The sequence below is a fragment of the Fonsecaea multimorphosa genome, assembly GCF_000836435.1.
Source record: "Fonsecaea multimorphosa CBS 102226 unplaced genomic scaffold supercont1.11, whole genome shotgun sequence".
NCBI classification, from domain to species: Eukaryota; Fungi; Ascomycota; class Eurotiomycetes; order Chaetothyriales; family Herpotrichiellaceae; genus Fonsecaea; species Fonsecaea multimorphosa.
Window position 1 is genome coordinate 274,418 of NW_015971645.1, and position 20,950 is coordinate 295,367.

General features: G+C 53.1%; 6 protein-coding genes across 6 annotated transcripts; 4 read left to right on the forward strand and 2 right to left on the reverse strand.

Annotated features, from left to right (window-relative positions):
* Nucleotides 1–3,580: 3,580 nt before the first annotated feature.
* Nucleotides 3,581–5,093, forward strand: Z520_06093 (glycogen synthase kinase-3 beta; the record flags this gene model as incomplete). The annotated part of the gene is made up of 6 exons (XM_016776595.1): nucleotides 3,581–3,629; nucleotides 3,709–3,881; nucleotides 3,942–4,025; nucleotides 4,092–4,440; nucleotides 4,500–4,898; nucleotides 4,960–5,093. The coding sequence occupies 6 exons, from the start codon at nucleotides 3,581–3,583 to the stop codon at nucleotides 5,091–5,093; spliced, it is 1,188 nt and encodes a 395-aa protein (XP_016632137.1).
* An 881-nt stretch (nucleotides 5,094–5,974) lies between these two features.
* Nucleotides 5,975–8,774, forward strand: Z520_06094 (uncharacterized protein; the record flags this gene model as incomplete). The annotated part of the gene is made up of 6 exons (XM_016776596.1): nucleotides 5,975–6,071; nucleotides 6,124–6,218; nucleotides 6,272–6,378; nucleotides 6,429–6,696; nucleotides 6,748–7,640; nucleotides 7,688–8,774. 6 exons carry the CDS (start codon nucleotides 5,975–5,977, stop codon nucleotides 8,772–8,774), a joined length of 2,547 nt encoding a protein of 848 aa, XP_016632138.1.
* A 632-nt stretch (nucleotides 8,775–9,406) lies between these two features.
* On the reverse strand, nucleotides 9,407–10,984 carry Z520_06095 (uncharacterized protein; the record flags this gene model as incomplete). The annotated part of the gene is made up of 3 exons (XM_016776597.1): nucleotides 9,407–10,539; nucleotides 10,602–10,700; nucleotides 10,762–10,984. 3 exons carry the CDS (start codon nucleotides 10,982–10,984, stop codon nucleotides 9,407–9,409), a joined length of 1,455 nt encoding a protein of 484 aa, XP_016632139.1.
* A 1,279-nt stretch (nucleotides 10,985–12,263) lies between these two features.
* Nucleotides 12,264–13,323, reverse strand: Z520_06096 (uncharacterized protein; the record flags this gene model as incomplete). Its single annotated transcript, XM_016776598.1, has 2 exons — nucleotides 12,264–12,875; nucleotides 12,928–13,323. 2 exons carry the CDS (start codon nucleotides 13,321–13,323, stop codon nucleotides 12,264–12,266), a joined length of 1,008 nt encoding a protein of 335 aa, XP_016632140.1.
* A 2,806-nt stretch (nucleotides 13,324–16,129) lies between these two features.
* Nucleotides 16,130–17,794, forward strand: Z520_06097 (uncharacterized protein; the record flags this gene model as incomplete). Its single annotated transcript, XM_016776599.1, has 1 exon — nucleotides 16,130–17,794. The coding sequence occupies one exon, from the start codon at nucleotides 16,130–16,132 to the stop codon at nucleotides 17,792–17,794; it is 1,665 nt and encodes a 554-aa protein (XP_016632141.1).
* Nucleotides 17,795–17,808: 14 nt separating this feature from the next.
* On the forward strand, nucleotides 17,809–18,069 carry Z520_06098 (uncharacterized protein; the record flags this gene model as incomplete). Its single annotated transcript, XM_016776600.1, has 1 exon — nucleotides 17,809–18,069. One exon carries the CDS (start codon nucleotides 17,809–17,811, stop codon nucleotides 18,067–18,069), a length of 261 nt encoding a protein of 86 aa, XP_016632142.1.
* Between the last annotated feature and the right edge of the window lie 2,881 nt (nucleotides 18,070–20,950).

The following is a 20,950-nucleotide window of genomic DNA, read 5'->3' on the forward strand; positions in this document are numbered from 1 at the left end:
GATCGTTTCCTCGGTGGACACTTGACATTCGATAGCCTTGTGGGAAGGGGAAAACAAAGCTTCCCTTCAAGTCTGGTCCACTCAGGCTGAAGAAAGTCGAGGGAACTTCGGCTGAGGTGGACTGCACCTGCAAAGGTCGAATGGACGAACCACACGGAAGTCGATTCGACTTCGTGTGTGCCCCAATTGAGTTTAGACAAATCTGCAGGTGAAAAGAGTGAGGCGAAAAGGCGAGTGACAGCTGAGGCGCATGTATGTAGTAGGGGTGGATGTTGGTGACCGGAAAGGATTTCGACTTCTCCGAAGTATCCTGTGCAGCGGTAATACTAGTATACACAATGTTCAGCCTTTCTCCAGTCATAGTTACAGTGAAAAACCGGAAATATGGCTGCGGGTGTAGCACAGCATACATGTTGGGTGAGCAAAGCCAACGCAATTTGTTCATGCATATCATCTTGGGCAAGTGGGCGCAGAGTCTCAGGAGTTGATTGCCTTCTAACGAACATGATTAGTCTGTCCGGATCCCAGATCGACAGAGGGATCATGTGTGCAACATCAACCTTTCCTGTCTGGCAATAGGAAAAAAGGGGGGGATGCTGGAGGCAAAGGCGGCTGTGCATGTGAGTGGATGGATTTTCATGGCAGGCCTGGGTCAGCCCGACAGCTGTGTTTGGCTCGCAGCGAAGGTTTTCTTCCTGTCTCGTGCTTTTATTGTTTCAAGTGCTGATTTTGCGCTTGGTGCCTGTCGGTGGTTTCGAAGTTGGCCCTTATACAGCCACCGTGGTGGCAAGGCTCGGACCTGAGCGTGCTGATATTGTTTAATCTCACCAGACCTTTGTTTCCCTGCAGCAGCAGCAGCAGCCGCCACCACGTTCCCGTCGCATGGGTCGTGGTGCCAGTATTGTAGCTTCTTTCTGGCGACAATTACTCGTGCTCGCGCCCATCAAGGACATCCTGGGAATCCGCACAAAGGGCAAGGAACAATTTTCCTTCCCCTGAAGTCAAAGGTGGTGGTCATGGCTCCTGTCTCCATGGGTGACAGCTCTGTTCGAGTCTCGCTTGCTGGCTCGAACATTGCACTCGTACGCAGGACCCTTTTTTTAAAGTTCCGGAATCTCTAAGCGTATGCTGAATGACGTTTTGCTTGTGTGTATGCAGCAAATTAGTGCCTTGGCCTGGGATCAACCATGCTACAGCGGACAGGTTTGTCGAGTGCGAGCCGTTGCACCCATGTTGGCCGCAAGACTGGTAGATTGCCGGCCCCGTGCCATGCTTGCCACTCTGTCTAGCATCATACTCGCACTCGGGACCCCTCAAGCTCCTTTGTGGTGAATTGCAGGTGGTTAATTGGCGGAATCTGGCAGGATGGGCAAGAAGAGCCGTGAGTCCGTGACCTTGGATCGTGCGTTTGATGCAGGGTGCGGTAATCCCCAACAAGCATGGAGAAATATGCTGTGTCACTCTGAATACCCGTAGAGAGATTCTGGGCCGCAAGCAGACCAGGCGCCGGCGAGAGCGGGTGGTGAGACCAACATAGTCATGGATCAACAAGCGAGAACGGTGATTCATTGGCCGTCTCGCCGGGGAGTGATCAAACAGCTTTTAGGAGCACGTGGAGGGAGAGGAAGGGAGGGGGCGTTGTTTTTGGCCCAACTTCCCTGGGCAAGTCATTAGTTGTTTGAGGATGGGTACCTACTGAGAGCACTTGTCATGGTCAAGAAAAGTCCTTCATAGTCGTGAGAGCCGTATAAGGTGAGATCTGGCTGGTCGATGCTGGCCCTCAGGTCCAGGGCCCCGGTGGCTTGTTTGCAATAATACTTGGAGCTTAGCTGGAGGGGCAAGTCGACGGCAGCCCGGGGGGAGCAGAGTGGATCTGGATCCTTTGCGGGCGAGCCTAACAGGCGATTTGTGCAAGGTGAATGGGCCCCCAGTTGGCATGTCGAGGTTTAAACGGAGATGGGGCCCTTGGAGCCCATGGAGCCCAGCGTAATGGAGACATGATGCAGTATAGCCCAGCGGCAGGGCCTTTGACAAGGCATCATCTGACCTTCGACCACTTTTTTCTTCATGCCTTTATTGATTGTCAATGGCTTTTTCTGGGTTGTGATGCCCGCTCTGGGTCTTCGCCTATTTGCTCCCAACCTCAGCGCGTCTGGTCTGTCGTGCTCTTGTTCCCACTGGCCATGCTGCTTCTCCAGGCAGTTTCGAGACCCGTCCAAACATGACCCCTTCACAACCCCTCCGGGTGCCGAACCAGTGACCGTGGCCAAGGAAAAAGGTGGAAAGAGGGTAGGGGACCCTCGTGGTCAGCATCATCGGACATGTGACGGGAAAAAAGTTCTTTGCGAATAATGGACGCCGTGATCTGGGGACTGTTTTCTTTGATCTTATCATCTGAAACGAGTTGAGCCAAGGTTACTCAATATCTAGCAGCCAGGAAAAGGAGTCCTTAATTTGACGAGGATGGTTGACAGCGCAGTTCAGCATGCCAGTGGTGATGCATGCATGCATCAATCAAGGGAAGGAGGAGTTACTGGCGGAGGGTTGGATGAATAATTGGCCCCCCTCTTCAAGTTCTCTGTTGCTTGCCCTGCCCCTCTCGCTCTCAGTGGCCCTCAGTGGCCCTCTAGGTCTCTGGAGTCTTTGTTAAGGACCCCTACAGCCTCCCACAGGCTACGCTGCGCTGCGCCTGCATCTAAACTCACGCGGCACCTGCAGCACTTAAGTTAGATGCGCTAAGCTGCCCCAAGTAATAATCCCAACTGCTACAGGGCGACCTGACCTGTGAACCACTGGTGAACTTGAACTTAACCAGTTAACGGATTCTTATTATTATTCTGGTGATTCCTGGTTCTCCTGCGCTGCACTTTCCTCCTCTCCTCGACCTCATCTCTGGCTGACCCGAAACTGACATCGCCAACTGCTAAAAGTGCAAAAGTTCTCTGATCTCAACGCCCTCAATCCAACCTCTTCTTCTCCCTCCTACTTGATTTCCCGTCTTCACCTAGAATCATCCTTTTTGTCCCCTTCAACCCAGCTATTTTCCTCAGAAGACGTCCTATTTTGCCATCCTTAACCCGCCGTCCGTACGCTCAACTCTCTGCAGCGTTGGTGCTCCCCTTTCCTTCGATATCCCACGATACATTTCCCTCCATCTCCGCCCTCTACTGATCAACCCGTCTAATCAACGTCTCCAGCAACCCCGGTTTCATCATAGCGGCGCGAGTTTCCACACCTCATTTCGAAAGCCTCACCTACTACGCAAAGTGGGGAAATTAGCGCTTCGTCTGCCAAACCCAACCCAACCCTCCCTCCTCCTCACCTGCCATCGCATACCTGTCCCTCGTCTTCATCCTCCTCGACCACCACCTCCTCCCGAGACTCGACAACGTTTGCCCTCGTGGTCGTTGACATTCCGACCTACTTCGAATCCACGCGTTGCCCCGACGTTCCTTTTGTTCTCGCTCCTTTTCTCTACGCCGCTCCCTCTTCGCGCCTCTCTGGTAGGACTGACCTGCTGTCCTTCTCCTTGCCCGACACTGTCGCCAAAGTGGATTCCAGACAGCCTTAGTGCTCTACTATGTCACAAGCAAGGCCTGGTGGAGTTTTCTCTGGCTTGCGCATGGGTGGTATGTCTTCTTGTGTTACTTGACAAAATCACGAGAGTAGCAACCTTCTCGGAGCACGTGCGCTGACACATTCCTTCAGAAGTAGTGCGTGAAAAGGTGCAGGATGGCCTCACCGGTGAAACAAGGGAGATGCAGTATACCCAGTGCAAGATTGTTGGCAATGGTTCGTTTGGTGTAGTCTTCCAGACGAAGTTGTCGCCCAGCGGAGAGGATGCTGCGATCAAGCGGGTACTCCAAGACAAACGGTTCAAAGTAAGACATTCACGATTTCTGGCTGCTCCTACCTTTTGTCCAAATGCTAACAGTAGCAAGAATCGAGAGCTGCAGATAATGCGGATCGTCCGACACCCTAATATCGTCGAATTGAAGGCATTTTACTATTCGAACGGTGAACGGGTATGAGTTTCTCCCACATCTCCACTTGACACCCGACTGCAATTCTAATCGAAGTCTTGGTAACAGAAGGACGAAGTCTACCTCAACTTGGTCCTCGAGTACGTGCCAGAGACGGTTTACAGAGCTTCTCGATACTTCAACAAGATGAAGACCACAATGCCTATCTTGGAAGTCAAACTCTACATCTACCAGCTGTTCCGCTCGCTGGCCTACATTCATTCTCAAGGAATATGCCACCGAGACATCAAGCCGCAGAACCTTTTGCTCGATCCGGCAACCGGAGTGCTCAAGCTGTGCGATTTTGGGAGTGCAAAGATCTTGGTGGAAAAAGAGCCAAATGTCTCGTACATTTGCTCTCGATATTACCGCGCCCCTGAGTTGATTTTCGGCGCCACAAACTACACAACCAAGATTGGTGCGTACACATTGGCGATAGCTGTGAACTCGTAAAAGACGCATACTGATAAAAGGCAGATGTCTGGTCCACTGGGTGCGTCATGGCAGAGTTGATGCTGGGTCAACCTCTATTCCCTGGCGAGTCAGGCATCGACCAACTGGTCGAGATCATCAAAGTCCTGGGCACGCCTACCAGAGATCAGATTCGCACCATGAATCCGAATTACATGGAGCACAAGTTCCCTCAGATCAAGCCTCATCCTTTCAACAAAGTCTTCCGGAAAGCATCTCCCGACGCGATCGACTTGATTTCGGCACTTTTGGAGTACACGCCAACTCAGCGATTGTCCGCCATTGATGCCATGTGCCAACCATTCTTTGACGAATTGCGAGATCCAAACACCCGCCTTCCCGATTCACGCCATGCTGGTGGTGCTTCGCGCGAGCTTCCACCACTCTTTGATTTTTCTCGACACGGTTCGTATCCTATGCATGATTTTTGCTCGACGTGATTACCTGTGACTAACCAGGCCCACAGAGCTTTCGATTGCACCGCACCTCAATAGCAAGCTTGTCCCACCGCATGCGCGAGCCCTTCTAGCATCTCGAGGGCTAGATTTGGATAACTTCACTCCAATGACAAAGGACGAGATGATGGCACGACTTGACTGAATCGAGGCACTGCCAAATTTGTAACGACGTGACGCCGAGGAGGATATGTGCGTTGATATGTCCATCATGCATGCATGTTTCGTTTGGCGACTACGCCAACATGCGCCGAGAAACTCCTACAGGTAGCATTCCAGTCATCATGTGTCCAGATGGATATCTTAGCATCGGGAGCAAAGGTATCTCACGATAAAGCAACGGCTTTTGCATGCAGGTCAGCAAAATGGGCTGGGCTGGCGGTTCGCTCGTTGACGACCCCGAAACAAGGGATGAGTATGAGCTGAGCGTTTCACAAAAAGATTTTGGACCTCCTCTGGTCTGGCTGGGAAAGTGTGCTCTGCCATAAGGTCCATCATGTCTGAGCTTACGAAATGAACTGGGCGGGTTGAAATGAAGGGCCGGGAGGCTCACACGACTTTGGCAGCTGGCTATTGTGCTCAGAATATGCAACAGGAAGCGTGCAAGCTGTGCGTGCGTATATTGCTCCTGCGTCCGCGTACACTTCATGGAAGAAGGGGAGGCAAGGCCTTCTCGAAGGATTGGACCACAGCAACTCGAGGGCTACTTTTGGTCCTTACGCCAGTGTGTAATTTTTCCCCAAAAGATAGAAATTGTGCTCTGCCCGTTACATCCATTGGAACCATCAATCAGCAAGCTCAGGCTACTTCGTATTCATGTAGGCCAGACAGCCTCTCACGCCTCGTTTGGGAGTGCGGAGAAATTGCCAAGCCCTCGATGGTCCAACTGCGCGACTGAGTGAAGTTTCACCTTGTCTCCAACGCGTCTCCCATACACTTTTCTCGCTCACTCTCCCTTGCGATCCTAAAGCATCAGACCCTCGCAACCACCTTCTCCCTTGGCTCAGTGTGCGATCAACCCACATCATGGCAGATTATGACCGGCGACGAAGGGGGGGCGGCAGCGGCGGCGGTGGAGGAGGAGGAGGAGGCCACTTCAACAACCGGAAAAGAAGATACAGAGGTGGTTTACCTGAGAAGTCTCTGATGAGCATTCCATACTGATGATTTTGCAGAGGATGACTACGAAGATCGCCGTCCACAGCGCCGTCGCTACGAGGAGCCGCTCGCACTGACGCTACGCAAACAAGTCTTGTCCATCGCAGAAAGTGTAAGCCCGACATGCTGCTGAAGTGTTCAATCACACGGCTGACGCACTGGTAGCCTGTTCGAAGAGCTGAAGACGAAGTCGCAATCATCGCAAAGACTCTGGCAGAGAACTACTTTGATACCGATCTCACTTCGGGTTTCTTAGATCTCGTCGTGCAGCTGTAAGCCTCCTTCCAGCCTCTTTCATATGCAATCCGACTAACGCGTGTAGCCCCATCGAACAACCGCTCAAGATTCCCTTCGTTGCGGCCATTCTGCTTGTCGCAAATGTCCAGAAACCTGAATTTACATCCGAAGTCCTGGTTAAAGTCGGAGAAGCCCTGCAAAAGCAGCTGAGCATTGGGGCCTGGCGAGAAGTTAAACTATACCTGCGGCTTCTAGGTTGCCTTCAGGGCATTTTCGAGGGAGATGGCATCTTTCCATTGCTTGAAGAGCTCTTCTCCCGCGCAGCTGACTTACAAATGAAGTCGTCCGAAGACGTATGTTCCCGCATGGTGCTTTCTCTGATTTTTGCACTAATCCTGCAACAGTCTTTAGGTCTCGAGCTCGTCAAAGTCATCTTAATGACGCTTCCCTACGCCATGGCATCCTCAGCAACGGGCTTCGAGACTCAAGCGGTCGCTCTGCTAGAGAAGACGGATATCATTGCTTCAACTGCACATCCTCTGGAGTCGATGGTAGATCCATTTCCGAGCCGCGAAGTCGGGGCACCTGCTGGTTCAGAAAGCGCACTTGCGCTCCTCCAAAAACACATGCAAGACGAAGCCAAGAATTCTTGGGAATTGGCCTGTCTACCTCGCCCATGGAAAGGCAAACGCTCGCCAGAAGAGGAGGATCCATTGGCTGGGGCACAAAAACATCAGTTTCCCAGTGTGACAGTCCCGGAGACCGTTAACAACGGCCCTCGACCACTTTTCCCGGAGATTTACTTCTCTGTCTACGGTGAACAAGATATCGAGACGGTCCCTCCTGTGTCTGATCCCGCTGCGCTACTGATTCGAGACGCCCTTTCCGATACGATCAACGTCCTTGATTTCAATCGAGCGGTAGCCGCCAAATTTCTGATCGACGTCGATTGTTACTTTGCTCCAGATACTTTTGTGAAGAGAGCCACGCCATTCGACAAATTGCGGGAGGTCGCTGGGGACAAAGCAACCTGGAAACCTGAGGATGTTGTGGTAGATGCGGCATTTTCTCAACTGCTGCAGTTGCCTGCTCCCGAGCATAAGTTGGTGTACTATCACTCGGTGCTGACTGAAGCATGCAAGCTCGCTCCTGCCGCTGTTGCCCCTAGTTTGGGGCGGGCGATTCGGTTCTTGTACCGAAACGTGGATAAAATGGATCTGGAACTCTCTCAACGCTTCTTGGATTGGTTCGCCCATCATCTCAGCAATTTTGGTTTCACGTGGAAATGGACTGAATGGTACGTTGCTCACCCCTGCCGCTGCCTCGGATCTCCTAACTCTCTAGGGTCGATGATGTCAATCTGCCCGACGTACACCCAAGAAAAGCTTTCATTATTGATGCCTTGGACAAAGAGATCCGACTGAGCTTTTCGAAGCGCATCAAGGGTACGTTACCAGAACCCTACCAAGCCCTGATCTCGGAGGCCAAAGAAAAGGACGTGCCCGATTTCAAGTACGATGATGAATCAACACCCTTTGCTGCCGAGGGAAAAGAGGTGGCTCAGATGATACGACGGAAAGCGACCAGCGAGGAGTTCGGTCCAATTCTGGAGAAGGTTGAGCAAGAAGCCGCCGCTTCAGGCTTGCCCGACCCTTCCGTTGCATCGACAGATGTCTTTGTCACTTCGATGTGTTGGATTGGATCTAAATCGCTGTCTCATGCTTTGGCTTGCATTGAACGGTGCAAGGAACGTCTGTTGGCAATAAGCGCTTCGAGCCCTGCGTGCAGAAAACAAATTATCACCTCCGTGGTGGACTACTGGCGGGATCAACGTGGCGTTGGAATTATACTCGTCGACAAATTACTCAACTACCAGATCTTGACCCCTGACAGCGTTGTTGAATGGGCTCTGATCGACCATGTCTCACGCGGCACCCTTCTCGCCACCACCTGGTGCTACGAACTGGTCAGCAACACAGCTCGCAAAGTTTCGGGGCGGGTTCGAAGCATTGTGGCCGCAATTCGCTCGCCTGGCCTCTCAGAAGAACAGAGGTCAGAACTCCAGCAAACATTGACTCGTGAACTCGAAGGCATGAAGTCGCTTTTCGCCTTGCTCGAGGATGCCGTTGTAAGCATCAGGGACGGAAATCAAGATGAAATGATGGAGAGCTCTGATGCGTTACGTGCCGAAGAAGAGGAATTGTTGAAGGCGTGGGGAGGCCGATGGGCTAGGGTGTTTCAACGGAAGTACGCTGTGGAGGAGAGTTGGGTCAGGGAGGAGTTGGCGAAGCCCGTGCCAGTGGTAGAAGAAAAGCCTGTGGAGGATGAGGAGATGAAGGTTGATGAAAGCAAGGGCGGAACGAACGGCGTTGGAGCGGTGGTAGGGACTGGAGAGAATGGGGAAGCCGACATGACCGATGAGATTGAATAGTTGTGCTGGGACATGCAGTTTCCTCTGGCGTTTTTCTGGCACAGCGAGCATCCTGGTGCCGGATTGCAGGGAAGATCCTGGGAGTCGAAAAGCCTCTGAGGTGCAATCATGAAGCAGGGAATCAAGAAGGCAAGCCCACTGCCATCTCATCCTTGTACTATTGCTTCTAGGATTGGCCTGAGGTACTGTCGGAAGGGAGAGTTGTACACTACAGATCCATTTTCGCAATTTTTGTCACACCCAGTTTTGCAACGATTGTGGAGAGAGGGAGACATACATGATAATCACATATCACACACACATGAGCTTCTATTGTTGTCATTACCATTCACCAGGCACAGTGTTATTGTCATCGCCCATCGCCATCGCCATCGCCACCAGGGCAATCACTAGCCTAAATAGCAGTTGCCTATCGTGGGCACGTTCTCCAAGGGAGAAGGAGACGTTGCTTGCGTTCCGCAGAGAATAAATACCTCGTTCTCGCTGCTGGCAGAGTTCCGGTCTCGGCGGATATGGAATTACAGCATTCAACAATGTTCCAGCCCGCACATCCAAGCAAGCCAGGTAAGCATGCCCTCGATCCGTGTTCCGTCAGCTTGACCTGAGTGACTCTCTGTCAATAAGTCGATCTCTCACTCTCTCAATCTCGCAAGTCTGACCCGCAGGGCCTCGTCTTCTTCCTCGTCCGTGCGCTTTCTCTTCCCCAGCGCCCCGCGCGTCTGGCCTGCTGCTGTTGCGCGCTGGCTCTGAATCTGGCTGACTAGAGCTGCTACTGCTGCTCGCTCTGAGCGGTCGTCCTCACCGCCGCTGCGATCAGAGCTCATTGGGCGCACGTGGACTCTCTGCTCTGACTCTCTGATCTCTCCGGTCTGGCGCATCAGCCGTCTGTTCTCAGCCTGTAATTCGAGACCCCATTCCTCCAAGAGAGCGCCCCGCCGGATCAGGTATCTGACCACCAGGCCTTGAAAGTCTTGTGCAGGGTCTAGTTCGGCGACGTAGTGATATCGAGGGTCGCTCTCCGTGGCGCGTATCGCTTTCTCCAACTCTTCGATCCGGCCGGCGTGTCCAGCGACGCGTTCGTCTCCGGCGGTGATAGCTCGCATGGAGGCTACATCCTCTCGAATGACCTTTGGGACATCGCCACGTCGGGCTCTTGACTCCTTTGGGACGCCCGCCTTCTTCAACAACGTCTTCCGACCATCCATGACTTCGGGCCACGGTGAAAAACGGCGACGAGCAGGTTGTTGGTTTGCTCTGCCCTGTGTCACGGGCGGACCGTGGACCGAGGGCTCTGCTGGACTGCTGGACGCTGTTCCTCCATTACCTTTGATTCTGAGAAATGTCGTCCCAACCATAGGCTCGTCCCCGTCATCGTCAACCGTAAGATCAACGAACTGGTACTCCTTTGACTGCCAAGCCTGCCCACATCTCTGTCCACGAACTGACTCGGAGTCAATTTCCATCTGCGTGGTCACAGTATCATCGGTCCTGGAGCATGTGGTCGGCACCTTGATCATGTTGGACACTGGTGTCTGCGTGCCAACTGCTGTTCGGTCCATAGTTGAAATCACCGGTCGGGCAGCGTACGTCGCCGCGGGAGAACTTGAGCTAGCTGGTCGATGAGAGGCTGGCAATATGCTCATGCCCAGGGTTACCGGCGGAAAGTAACCCACTGGGCTGTTCGGGTTCGGATCTGGCGCTTGACCACCAACGGACTCTGGCTCTGCTTTTGCAAGAACTGCACCTCGTCTGACCATAATAGTGCCTAAAGTAAATTGGTCAGCATACAAGGCGCCTCGATGGACGGGAATCATAGTTTGCGCTCACCATCGCATGGAGCTTCAGAAATCATACTCGGGGTAGCGGTTGCCATTGAGCTTGGTGTTTTGGACCGGGCTGTTGTCGACACTTGCAGGCCATTTGGCTCTACGCCTAAAGTCAGCAAGCCTGTCTTCACAACAACCGATCCTGTCCTGGGTGTGCTCACCAACACCTGGTGTATTTGTGCTGGATGGGTTAAGAATCTCGGGCAATATGAGGCTGAGCGCATCTCTGTTCGAGGAGGGCACAAGGGCAGTTGAGAGCGCACCACCTCCATGTCCCTGCTCTTGACTGTACGGCGCATCAATATCCATCGGCTGCTGGTCATCTGTTGCTCGAGGCTGCTGGAAATCGGGGGCTTGTGGTGGCCCAGATGGTGCTGAGTACATGTTGGCAGCCCAGAGAAAGAAGGGGATAATGACTGGTTGATCGTGTACAAAACGATTGTAAGCCCGTCGTTGGGTCGTTGATCTGGGATGGAAACGTTGAGAACAGAAGAAGAACAAAAAAAGAAAAAAACCTTTGGTGCCAAATCTCTTGCCTGCTTCTTTTGTTAAATTACTTCCACTGCCCCTGCGAGCGTGTCGACATCACGAGCAGTGATCCAAACATTCCGGAACATGCTGTCGTGTGAATGAGGTTGTTGGCCTTGCAACAAGGCGGTCCAGGCAAAGCGGCTGTTAACTGCCCATTGACTGCGTAGGACCCAGAAGCGAAGAATTGCCACCATCACAGAAACCATGGTATGCTGTTCGAGCAACTGTCTTTTGTTCCTGCTTTGCAACCTCGATCCCGTTTGTCATAAGATGCGTTCTTTCTCACAGAAGAGCCTGAATGCCACGCACACCGTCTCAATGATAAAGCCGCCCCCTCTGCCACTGAGACAATACCTTCGTTTACGATGGCAATGATAGTGGTCCAGTGGTGACTCCGTTGATTCAGATATCCACAAACACCATGGTAGCCACATCAGAAGGCAGTCACTGAATGCGCAGTACATGGAGTTCACTGGATTGCAAAACATCCTCTCCGCCTTCCTCGGACTTGCAACCTCCACCAACGAACTTGTGCTTCTCAACCTCCGAGAACCCCAGTCCCCACCTCCTATTCCCGATAGCACCATCTGTGTCCCATGTGTTTTGACTTAAAATCAAGTCGTTCAAGGGCACAGTGGCCACTCAACTGCAAAACACCCTGAACGGACACCATGAAGCTGGCTTCCTAGCCAGGCGTCAGTTGTCTCATAACATGTGCCATCTCACTGTCCCTGGACTGCGCTAGCACTTGAGGATTTCCTGGCTCCAGCTTCCCACCAGAATCAAAGTGTCTCCCCATGTCCACAAGCTGTGGATGCTTGCGTCTTGAGGCAGGACGACGCCGTCTTGAATGGATATGGTCGACATCAGAGACCGCGACAATTGTGATTCGAAAATGGGCTCTCTTGAATAAGATAGCTCAGTGCTGCCACAAGAGGGTCCAGCCGGCGGTTCGCGAGAGGTACGAAGAAAGTTGGAAGGTACTGAGCAGGTACCGAATTTCTCGGGCTGTAGTGAGAGATAAGCGCTCAAAGCGCTCACCAGCTCTACCTTGGCGACTGGCATGGCCCCTTCGTGAGCCCGGGGGCCTCGTTGTCGATAGTTCTTGCAGTTCTTTGGTATATCATCGTGGTTACTTCCGGATGCCGTATCCGGAAAACCCTCCTGGCGGCACGACTGGCGCAGAAGGTATGGTACCAGCTTGTGGACCCCCAAATCCTGGAGGAGGCGCAAACCCAGCAGGTAGAACGTTTGGCTGTGGAAAGCCTGCAGGCACCTGATTGAAACCTGGTGGCATGAATCCTTGTGGTCCTCCGTATCCGGCCTGGCTCGGAGGTGGTCTCGCTGGAAGACCGCTTGGTGGAGCCGTGAGTGGTGTACTGGGAGGAGGAGGTGGCCTTGCTTGTGCTGGTGGTGGGACAGCTTGATAACCACCACCTGGTTGTGCAAATCCCACTGGGGGCACAGGCGTTTGCGGGACGCCACCAAATACTGGTCCGCCCAGTGGAATCGTGGCAGGAGTGGGTTGAACACCGTGCGCTTTCGCTTGAGCAGCGAGCATTCTTTCGGCTTGGTCGCCATGCCTTTCACCTTTGCCATCCTTCTTATAGGCGTATTGGACTGAGACCTCCTTGTTCATGAGGTATTGCCCGTTCATATTGGCGATAGCATCATCCGAAGATTCAAAGTTGGCGAAAGAGACGAATCCATATCCTTTCGACAGGTTGTTTTCATCCCGAGCAATCTAACAGCCATCAGTAAAACTCCAAGGACATCCGAAGCAGAAATGAGCGTACCTTTGGAGCCGCCACCAACGTGCCAAAACGTCCAAATGTGTCGTAGAGCATTCTTTCATCAACCATCGGATCCAGATTGCCAATGAACAACTCTGCACCCACTTCGACAGACTTCTGCTTATCGGCACTAGCTTTGTTCACACGGATAGGCTTGCCATAAAGCCTGACTTGGTTCATGACCCTGGCTGCATATTCTGCATCTTCCTCTGAATTGAATTCGACAAAGCCATAGCCCTGATGGGATTGAGTGACCCGATCCTTTGGTAGATGGACATTTACGATGCGGCCCGCTTGCAGAAACAATTCCCAGACCAGAGCATCTGTGACTCGCTCATCGAGGTTGCCGATGTAGATGGTGGAGTCCTTGTCCTGCTCCCAGTGCCTCGCGCCGGACATGATGCTGAGGAGTACTCTCACGGCCTTAGCGAACGTATAGAACGCTTTGATGTTGCACAAGTCGTTAGAATTCTCAAATGACTTGTGTCCTTGATGGCGAAATTGTTTGTGAAATTGAAAGGCTGTTGAAGCGCGCGTTACTATTTCGAGACTAGTCTGGACAGCAGCTCACGTGCTGCTGCTCGCCTCACGAAATTGTTCCGCAGCTTCATTCTGTATTTCATTTGCATCTGCCATCAAGCGCTCCATATCTCGCTCACAGCCGCAGTGAACCTCGTGCCAGAACACCCTTTTCTTGTATAGTCTTCCGCACGTCAATCCACCCTCTTCCCTCCATGAAGATGATTCAGTTCTCCGAAGAGACTAAGGTCCGTTGACCCTTGAAGGAAAAGAAAGCAACGTCTTTTTGACAATATTTCCCCAGGAGCGCATTGGGAAGATCCTCGACATCACCCGCGAGGTTGTACACTATGGATATCTTCCTTTAATATTGTATCTGGGTATGAGGCATCAGACGCTTTCAACTGGAGTGAGGTCTAACTGCTATAGGATATACACGAAGTGAACCCAAGCCCGCGTTGATCAGGTGCGGACCATCCCAATTGACAGCGACACCACCTTATGTTGATCTGTTCTAGTTTAATTTCGCCCTTCGCAAATTGAAAGTCCTCCGCGACCCCTTGTACAACAGGTGAATGGCCACAAGTTCCACTTGCAAAACCTCAGAATAGTCCGTTGGTGCGAGGCGGCAGAGATACCCGGCAGTACTTGGAGCTGCTCAAGTGAAGGAGAGACTATGGCCATTCTACATTTGGGAAACCCATAGAGAGCTGAACGGAAGAGACGGACCAAGCGAGTTGATGCTCATCGAGTGCCCTCCCTTCTGGCGCAATCTTGTACAACAATTCTTGTGGTGTCCCAGTGACACCCACTTTCCCGACTCTACGACCATGGCGAATGTGGCAGGTTCGCTTTGAGTGGCATTCAAGCCAACCCCCGAGGTCGACTTAGCACTGATTTCTGGCGGCATTGAATTGAATCTGCCGAGAGGTGTTCAGTCTCTCTTTGCCACTCCTGTTCCAATTCTATCTTGACCTGCTGCGACAAGTCGTGCCATATTGTACGTGACAGCATTTCGAATATGTCGGTGGTGATTCTTTACGACTAGTTCGACTTGTCTTATCCGTTCCTCCCCCCTTTCTCAATGTCGAACAGCGAGCAGAGACTTCAAATGATCTTGCAGACTTGACGATGAGGGTCGACCAAAATTCGATCGCATTGGGCTCATTGAATCCGAGACAAGACCCACTGCGCTGGAGCGGCATAGCCCAGATCACTCCCGTATGAGTACGAGGTTCCTACTCGTATCTATGCCTGCAGAGGGCCAGGCGGCCCCTGCATTCGGGAAAATCCAGCTGGTCCGGCGGTGGAGATGACCGCCTTCTGAAGCGAAGGGTGGCTTGTTCGCTTGGTGCCTCAGCCTGATAGTTTCCCGGTTCATGTTTTTCTTAGCCCAAACGCTCTCCTGCACTCTTTTCAGGACCCCGTCCCTAATGGAGCGCAATCATTCGGCAGAGGATGGAGAGCTTGGGATTCGGCGGGTCTGTCGCCGGAAGATGATTGCGCGGCAGACAAATCCTGCAGCCTTGTCGCATTTGCACACTGCCAGTCGCAGTCTCTGGGTGTCACCATGCACCGTACTCGGTACCGAGTAGGTCCTCCGTAGTTGGGTACACAAATAAACAACTCCTCCGGTGCCCTCTCTGGACTTTTGATCCGGCCCTTTGGTAGTTCAGTGTGATCCAGTCGCTGGCTGGCCAGATGGTTACACAGTCTTTTTCCAGAGGGTTTTGAGGTTCATGCTATTGGCTTTTCTCCCCTTGGCTGAGAAAACCAATTGCTTTGGGGTATCCTTCGCTCTCTCCGGTCTTCTGAGCACGAGCCTCCTTAGGCTCTAGGCCAACTGCCAATCGTGTGGGTTAGGCTTCCTAGTGGCCTCTTTTAGCGTGTGCTTCTGGGTGACCAGTGCTTTTACGCTTCTTGCCTGCACGCCCATGCGCCCGCCCTACGGGCTCTTAATTTGGCTTCTCCTCGCGGGCGCCGCCTATGATGATCCCACGGCCATCCAAATCTGCCATCCGGGGCCTGGCGCCTGGGCCTGCATCATGGCTCTGCGGTTTGTGGATACGAGACCTTCCACACCTCCGTACGGCGTACGGTAGGTGAGTTAAGAAGCTCCAGCCATCAGCCCCTCCCACTTGGGTGCCACTCCGGCCATCATCAGAAGCTCGCCCCCATTATTCTCCTCGTTCGTGGTGCATCGGCCCCATTCTCGTGTCTCTTGCTTCCAGCCGCTGCTGCAGTTACTGCTGCAGCTCCTCCTTCTTCCGTCTTGCTTTGCACCACCTCCACTGAGGCGCACTTTCTCTCCTTTCCACTTCCCTGCGCGTCTAACACCTCTCCCTCTCCCCTCCTGCCCCGTCGCTCCCTTCACTTGCGCAGGGTTCTATCTCCATCAGTAAGGTCTATCAGCCGACCATATCGATATCTAGCACGAACTCGCGCTCCGTCGCTGCATCAACTGTGCCTTGGGCCGTCGCCCGAGGCTTCTGAGTGAGCTTATCCGCAATTTTTCTACCCTTACCACTAGCGCCTTTTGCGCTTCTCTCGCCGAATAAACAGGTACCTACGCTCGTGGCAACCCAACTCTCTTCTTCACTCCTCTTACTGACTTCCCCTGTAGCCAACAACCATCCAAATCCTGCACGAATTTTCATAGCCCTCATCATTTCGTTGTCCATCCGCCATGTTCAATGCGACTCAGCATCGCGGCAACCCCAATTTGGGGCCAGCGCCTCCTGGGCAGCCTAACCATCGCTTGAACGAGATCATGGATCAACTGCGCGCCGAGTTCGATAACCAGAGCAGAGCTTCAGAACAAGTCGAGAGCCAGGTCGCACAACAAATTCAAGAGATGGAGTTGATTCGCAACAAGGTCTATCAGCTCGAGCAGAATCAACTGAAGATGAAGCAAGACTATGAGGCTGAGATCCGTATGCTGCGACATGAACTGGAGATCCGAGGAGGCTCCCAAGTACAGTCGCACCTCGGTGGTCCTCCTCAACATGCTGGTCCTGCGCAAGCACCGCCAGCTCTTGGGCATGGCCAGGGTGGGCTGTTCAGCGGAATCATGGCAAACCAAGGTCAAGGTGGTCCGGGACTGGCTCCTCCACCGGAACAACCTCCCCCTCAACAACATCCTCTGCAGCCCCCTCCACCAGCAGCACAACCTCAGGGGCCGCCGCAACCACCCAACTCCTTTCCTGGCTATCAGCAGGGTCCTACGTTGAACGGTTACGGGCCGCAACCACAACCTCCCACGAATTCCCCGGGTCTTGGGAAGAATCGATCCATGGCTAGCAGAGGAGCACCTGGGCCTGGACCTGCCACTCCTCAGCAACATCCTAATCAACCACAGGCCATGCCCTATCAGAATGATCCAAGAGCTTCGCCTCAAATTCCCCGACCTACTCCTCCAGGCACCGACATGCTTGGACCGCGTCATCAAATGGCAGGCCAAGGCCAATATCCTAACGTCGGCAATGTTCTGGCTGACCTGAATCCTGACGATCTCCCAGATCATCTCAAACGGACCAGTGCCGATGGCGAGTGGCATGCGGTCTTCAATCCGAATGTACCTCGTGTGCTTGATATTACTCTCCTGCACAATCTTCAGCATACTTCCGTCGTGTGCTGTGTCCGCTTCTCAGCCGATGGCAAGTACGTCGCTACAGGCTGCAATCGCAGTGCTCAAATCTTCGACGCCAGGGACGGTCAAAAAGTATGCGAGTTACTCGACGAAAATGTCCAGGACAAGGACGGTGACTTGTACATCCGATCAGTTTGCTTCTCTCCTGACGGCAAACTGTTGGCCACTGGCGCTGAAGACAAGAGAATCCGCGTCTGGGACATTGCAAGCAAGCGCATCCGCACCACGTTCGATGGTCATGAGCAAGACATCTACTCGTTGGACTTCTCACGAACTGGGCGGTTGATTGCTTCAGGCTCGGGTGACAAAACCGTGCGCCTGTGGGATATTGAGTCAAATCAACAGGTTATGGTCCTCTCGATTGAAGACGGAGTGACCACTGTAGCCATGTCGCCCGATGGACGCTTCGTTGCAGCCGGTTCTTTGGATAAGAGTGTTCGAGTTTGGGATTGTTCGAGTGGGTATCTCATCGAGCGGCTGGAAGGACCACAGGGTCACAAAGATAGTGTCTACTCGGTCGCTTTCTCCCCTAATGGGAGGGAGCTGGTCAGTGGTAGTTTGGACAAGACGATCAAGATGTGGGAACTCACACCACAGCGAGGACTTATTCCAGCCGCAGCAGCAAAGGACGGCAAATGCATCCGCACCTTTGAAGGGCACAAGGCATGTTCCCCCTTCTCCCCTATCTCTGATATCATCTGAGAGATATACTAACAATGGTGTGCCTGCAGGACTATGTGCTCTCAGTCTGCCTCACTCCGGGAGGCGAATGGGTCATGTCTGGGTCGAAAGACCGTGGAGTGCAATTCTGGGATCCGAACACGGGCAACGCGCAGATGATGCTTCAAGGTCACAAGAACTCGGTGATCTCTGTTGCGCCATGTCCGACAGGACATCTCTTCGCCACGGGATCAGGAGATATGAAAGCTCGGATCTGGCAGTATACCACGTGGCGAGGAGCCCATCAAGGGCTGTGAGCCTGATGGAATGCGCGAAACGTTCTAGAAGCAAAATAACGGCAGCAAATTGGGCGAGGCTAGGACTGGAAGGTTGGCGGAGTTCGCTGTGACATGTTTGTTTGTTTGTTTTTGGCTTTTGGAGACTTTCACCTTCACATATCAGTTGCTGGCAGTGTTTTATGAACAGACTGAAGCACTCGAAGGGCATTCGGCAATAGCGGCAACGGCATGAGGACTCTTTTGCAGGAGCCAGGGCTCGTGTGCATCAGGGGCTTCGAGGGCTTGAGGGTATTCTCTCTTAGCTCGACGGTCACCGGGTCTGGGAATGGCTGGGCTTCTTACGGGCGTGGGAGGCTCGCATTAGTGGATGTTTGGGGGTGGTGTCTGGTGGATGGTCTGTGTTTGAGCTCAACCAGGCGGATCAGGCGAGCTGGGATTGAGGATGGACCGTTGGAGCGACCGTCAGCAGCCACTCTTCTTTTCTTTGGGCTATACTTCTGATTTGAAAAAAACATTGCTCATTGTTGCGTATTGCTCTGATGTTACACTGGAGGATGGAAAGGTGGTGCAGGGAAAGGAAGTCATGGGGATGAAGACATGGTGATTGCCATCGCGTTGTCGACAAGGGCATCGAGAAGACTTCGCCGTCGATATTTCTCCATCTTTCTTTACCACAACTACCACCACTACTAGGATCTAGCCGAGAAGCCAGTCACAGCCGTGAATACATTGATGATCAAACAAGAATTTTTTTAGTCAGGGATATAGCACAAAGTCCATGCAATGCCATTCGAGGGTTTTATCGTCGTCCAAGTCCGTCGTGGTAATGGAGGTTATGGTGATGGTGGTGGACAATCGAGATGGGCTTCTGTGTGGCTTTCTGTGTGGCAGTCCCTGACGTAAGTCACGTAGCGTTCGGAGCGAGATCTACAGCCAACACAGGCCAAAACAGGCGCAGTTACAGTCCTGTAGTCATGTAGTCATGTACAGTTCTTTTTCTTTTCCCCTGTCGCTGCTAAGCTACCTAGGTACCTTGGCTACTACCTAGTAGCAGCGGAATTGAGGCGTCGACAATACCGCGGTACCAAAAGTACCCAGTATCCAAGTCCACAATACCTCGTCCCTTTGGAACTGGGCGAGCGTAACCTCACACTCCATTTCTCACACCCTCACACCCTCCGACTCCATTCACCTTCGGAGGCGGCCGAGCGCAGCCATAGCGGGCGTACCCGTTTCCCCCTCTGCCCCTTTCCTCCTCCATCGTCAATCAATCCTTCGTACTAACTCGATCTGACTCTCCCAGACAATACCTAGGTAGCCATCAATGCTATCTCTGATCATCACCTTCGATCAATGGGCCAATCCTCGTACTTGTGACGCCGACCATTCGTCACTCCAAGCGGCCCTAGCTTTGAAACGAGAAGTCTCCCTTGCTCAACTGTTATCCATCCATGTGACCCCCTCGCGGTCTCCCTCTCAAAACAGCTTAACCCTCGGTGACCAAATCTAAGATCGTCTTTATCGGGCCAAGAGGGGGCGAGGATTTCTTCACCGAAGCATTTGCGTAAAAGACCATGGCCGGCCCAGACGCTGCCGTCTCGGCTATAGGGCAGGCAATTTGAGGGGAAGCCGCGTGGGATGAGCCGTACCACGGACCACTACGAAGCCCTTGTTCGCTTGCTTCTTCTCTTGATCATGTGCCAAAACCCACGGCTGCCTGGTCAGGTCTATCATCATCCTGGAGTCTTCTCCCAGAAACCCCAAATTCCAACCCAGAGCAGCGTCGTGCAGCTGGAGAAAAAATTTTCATTTCCATGCTCAGCCCAAGATCTCTTGGGACGCATGCAAGCCAGGGCATAAAATCCCGATAGGAAAATCTCAGCTGCTGCAAGACACCACCAAGGCACTGGCTGCGGGAAAGGCCAACTAAACTGTAGCCGAATCTTGTTCCTGGCTCGCCCTTGTTCCCAAGTTTGCCCAAGAGCGATCTAAGCCTCACCGCAATCCCCAAGGAAGGGAAGGGCATGGGCCGGCTTGTCCTTCCAAAGGTTCCATGGAAGACGGCGGGAGGAATGAACGCGCAGCATGCACCCGCATGCAGGACCCAGGATCAATCGACCACACATCAGCCTGGGCGTTCGCTTATTCCCAGGTCGGCGCCACGAGTGTCTAGCTGCGTGGAGTCTCCTTTAACAGCATAGTCTGTGAGATCCTGGTCGGTCCAGCAGCCAATGTGCCCCAAATCCCTCCTCCTCCTACTCCACCCAGCAACTTTTTCATCCGAGCTTTTTCATGCAGCTCAAAATGGCCCTGCGACTTGACCAGCGCCGACTTGGTCATGACGGATGAACTACTCACCTGGCGACCCAATGCCCCCAAACTCCTGTCTCCCCATGCCAGGATGCCTACTTTGCTTCTTGAGTCCTTAGTGAGGTGCGCCAAATCGCACGATCGCTGCAGGCTATCGGTCCTGACCCTGCCCTGGTTGTCATGCTCATCCACCATTCCCCCCGACCCACCTCAGGGTAACGACGACATGTCCTCAGACTCTGAACTGTCCGCCCCGAGCCTGAGTAAGTTTTCTTCCCTTGCAGCCCTAATCCCTCCCCTTATGCATCCCCATGCCCTACCTCGCATCTGCGTGTCCCGAAATCATCTAGGGCCCCTCTGACTGGCCTGAGGGCTTCCCTCTCCTTCTGCCATCCACTGAGATGATGCCCGATCTCGAAAAATTTTCAATCTTGTGTCATCTGGCTCGCCCAAACCGGTAAGCACAGGCGCTGAATGGCCTTGCCGCACCCACGCTCGAATTGGCTTGAGAGGCAAGGCTGCACCCTTTCGATACCTTAGCCTCGACGACGCCAGATACGTCCGATGGGGACTGCAATCTCTTCCGCTT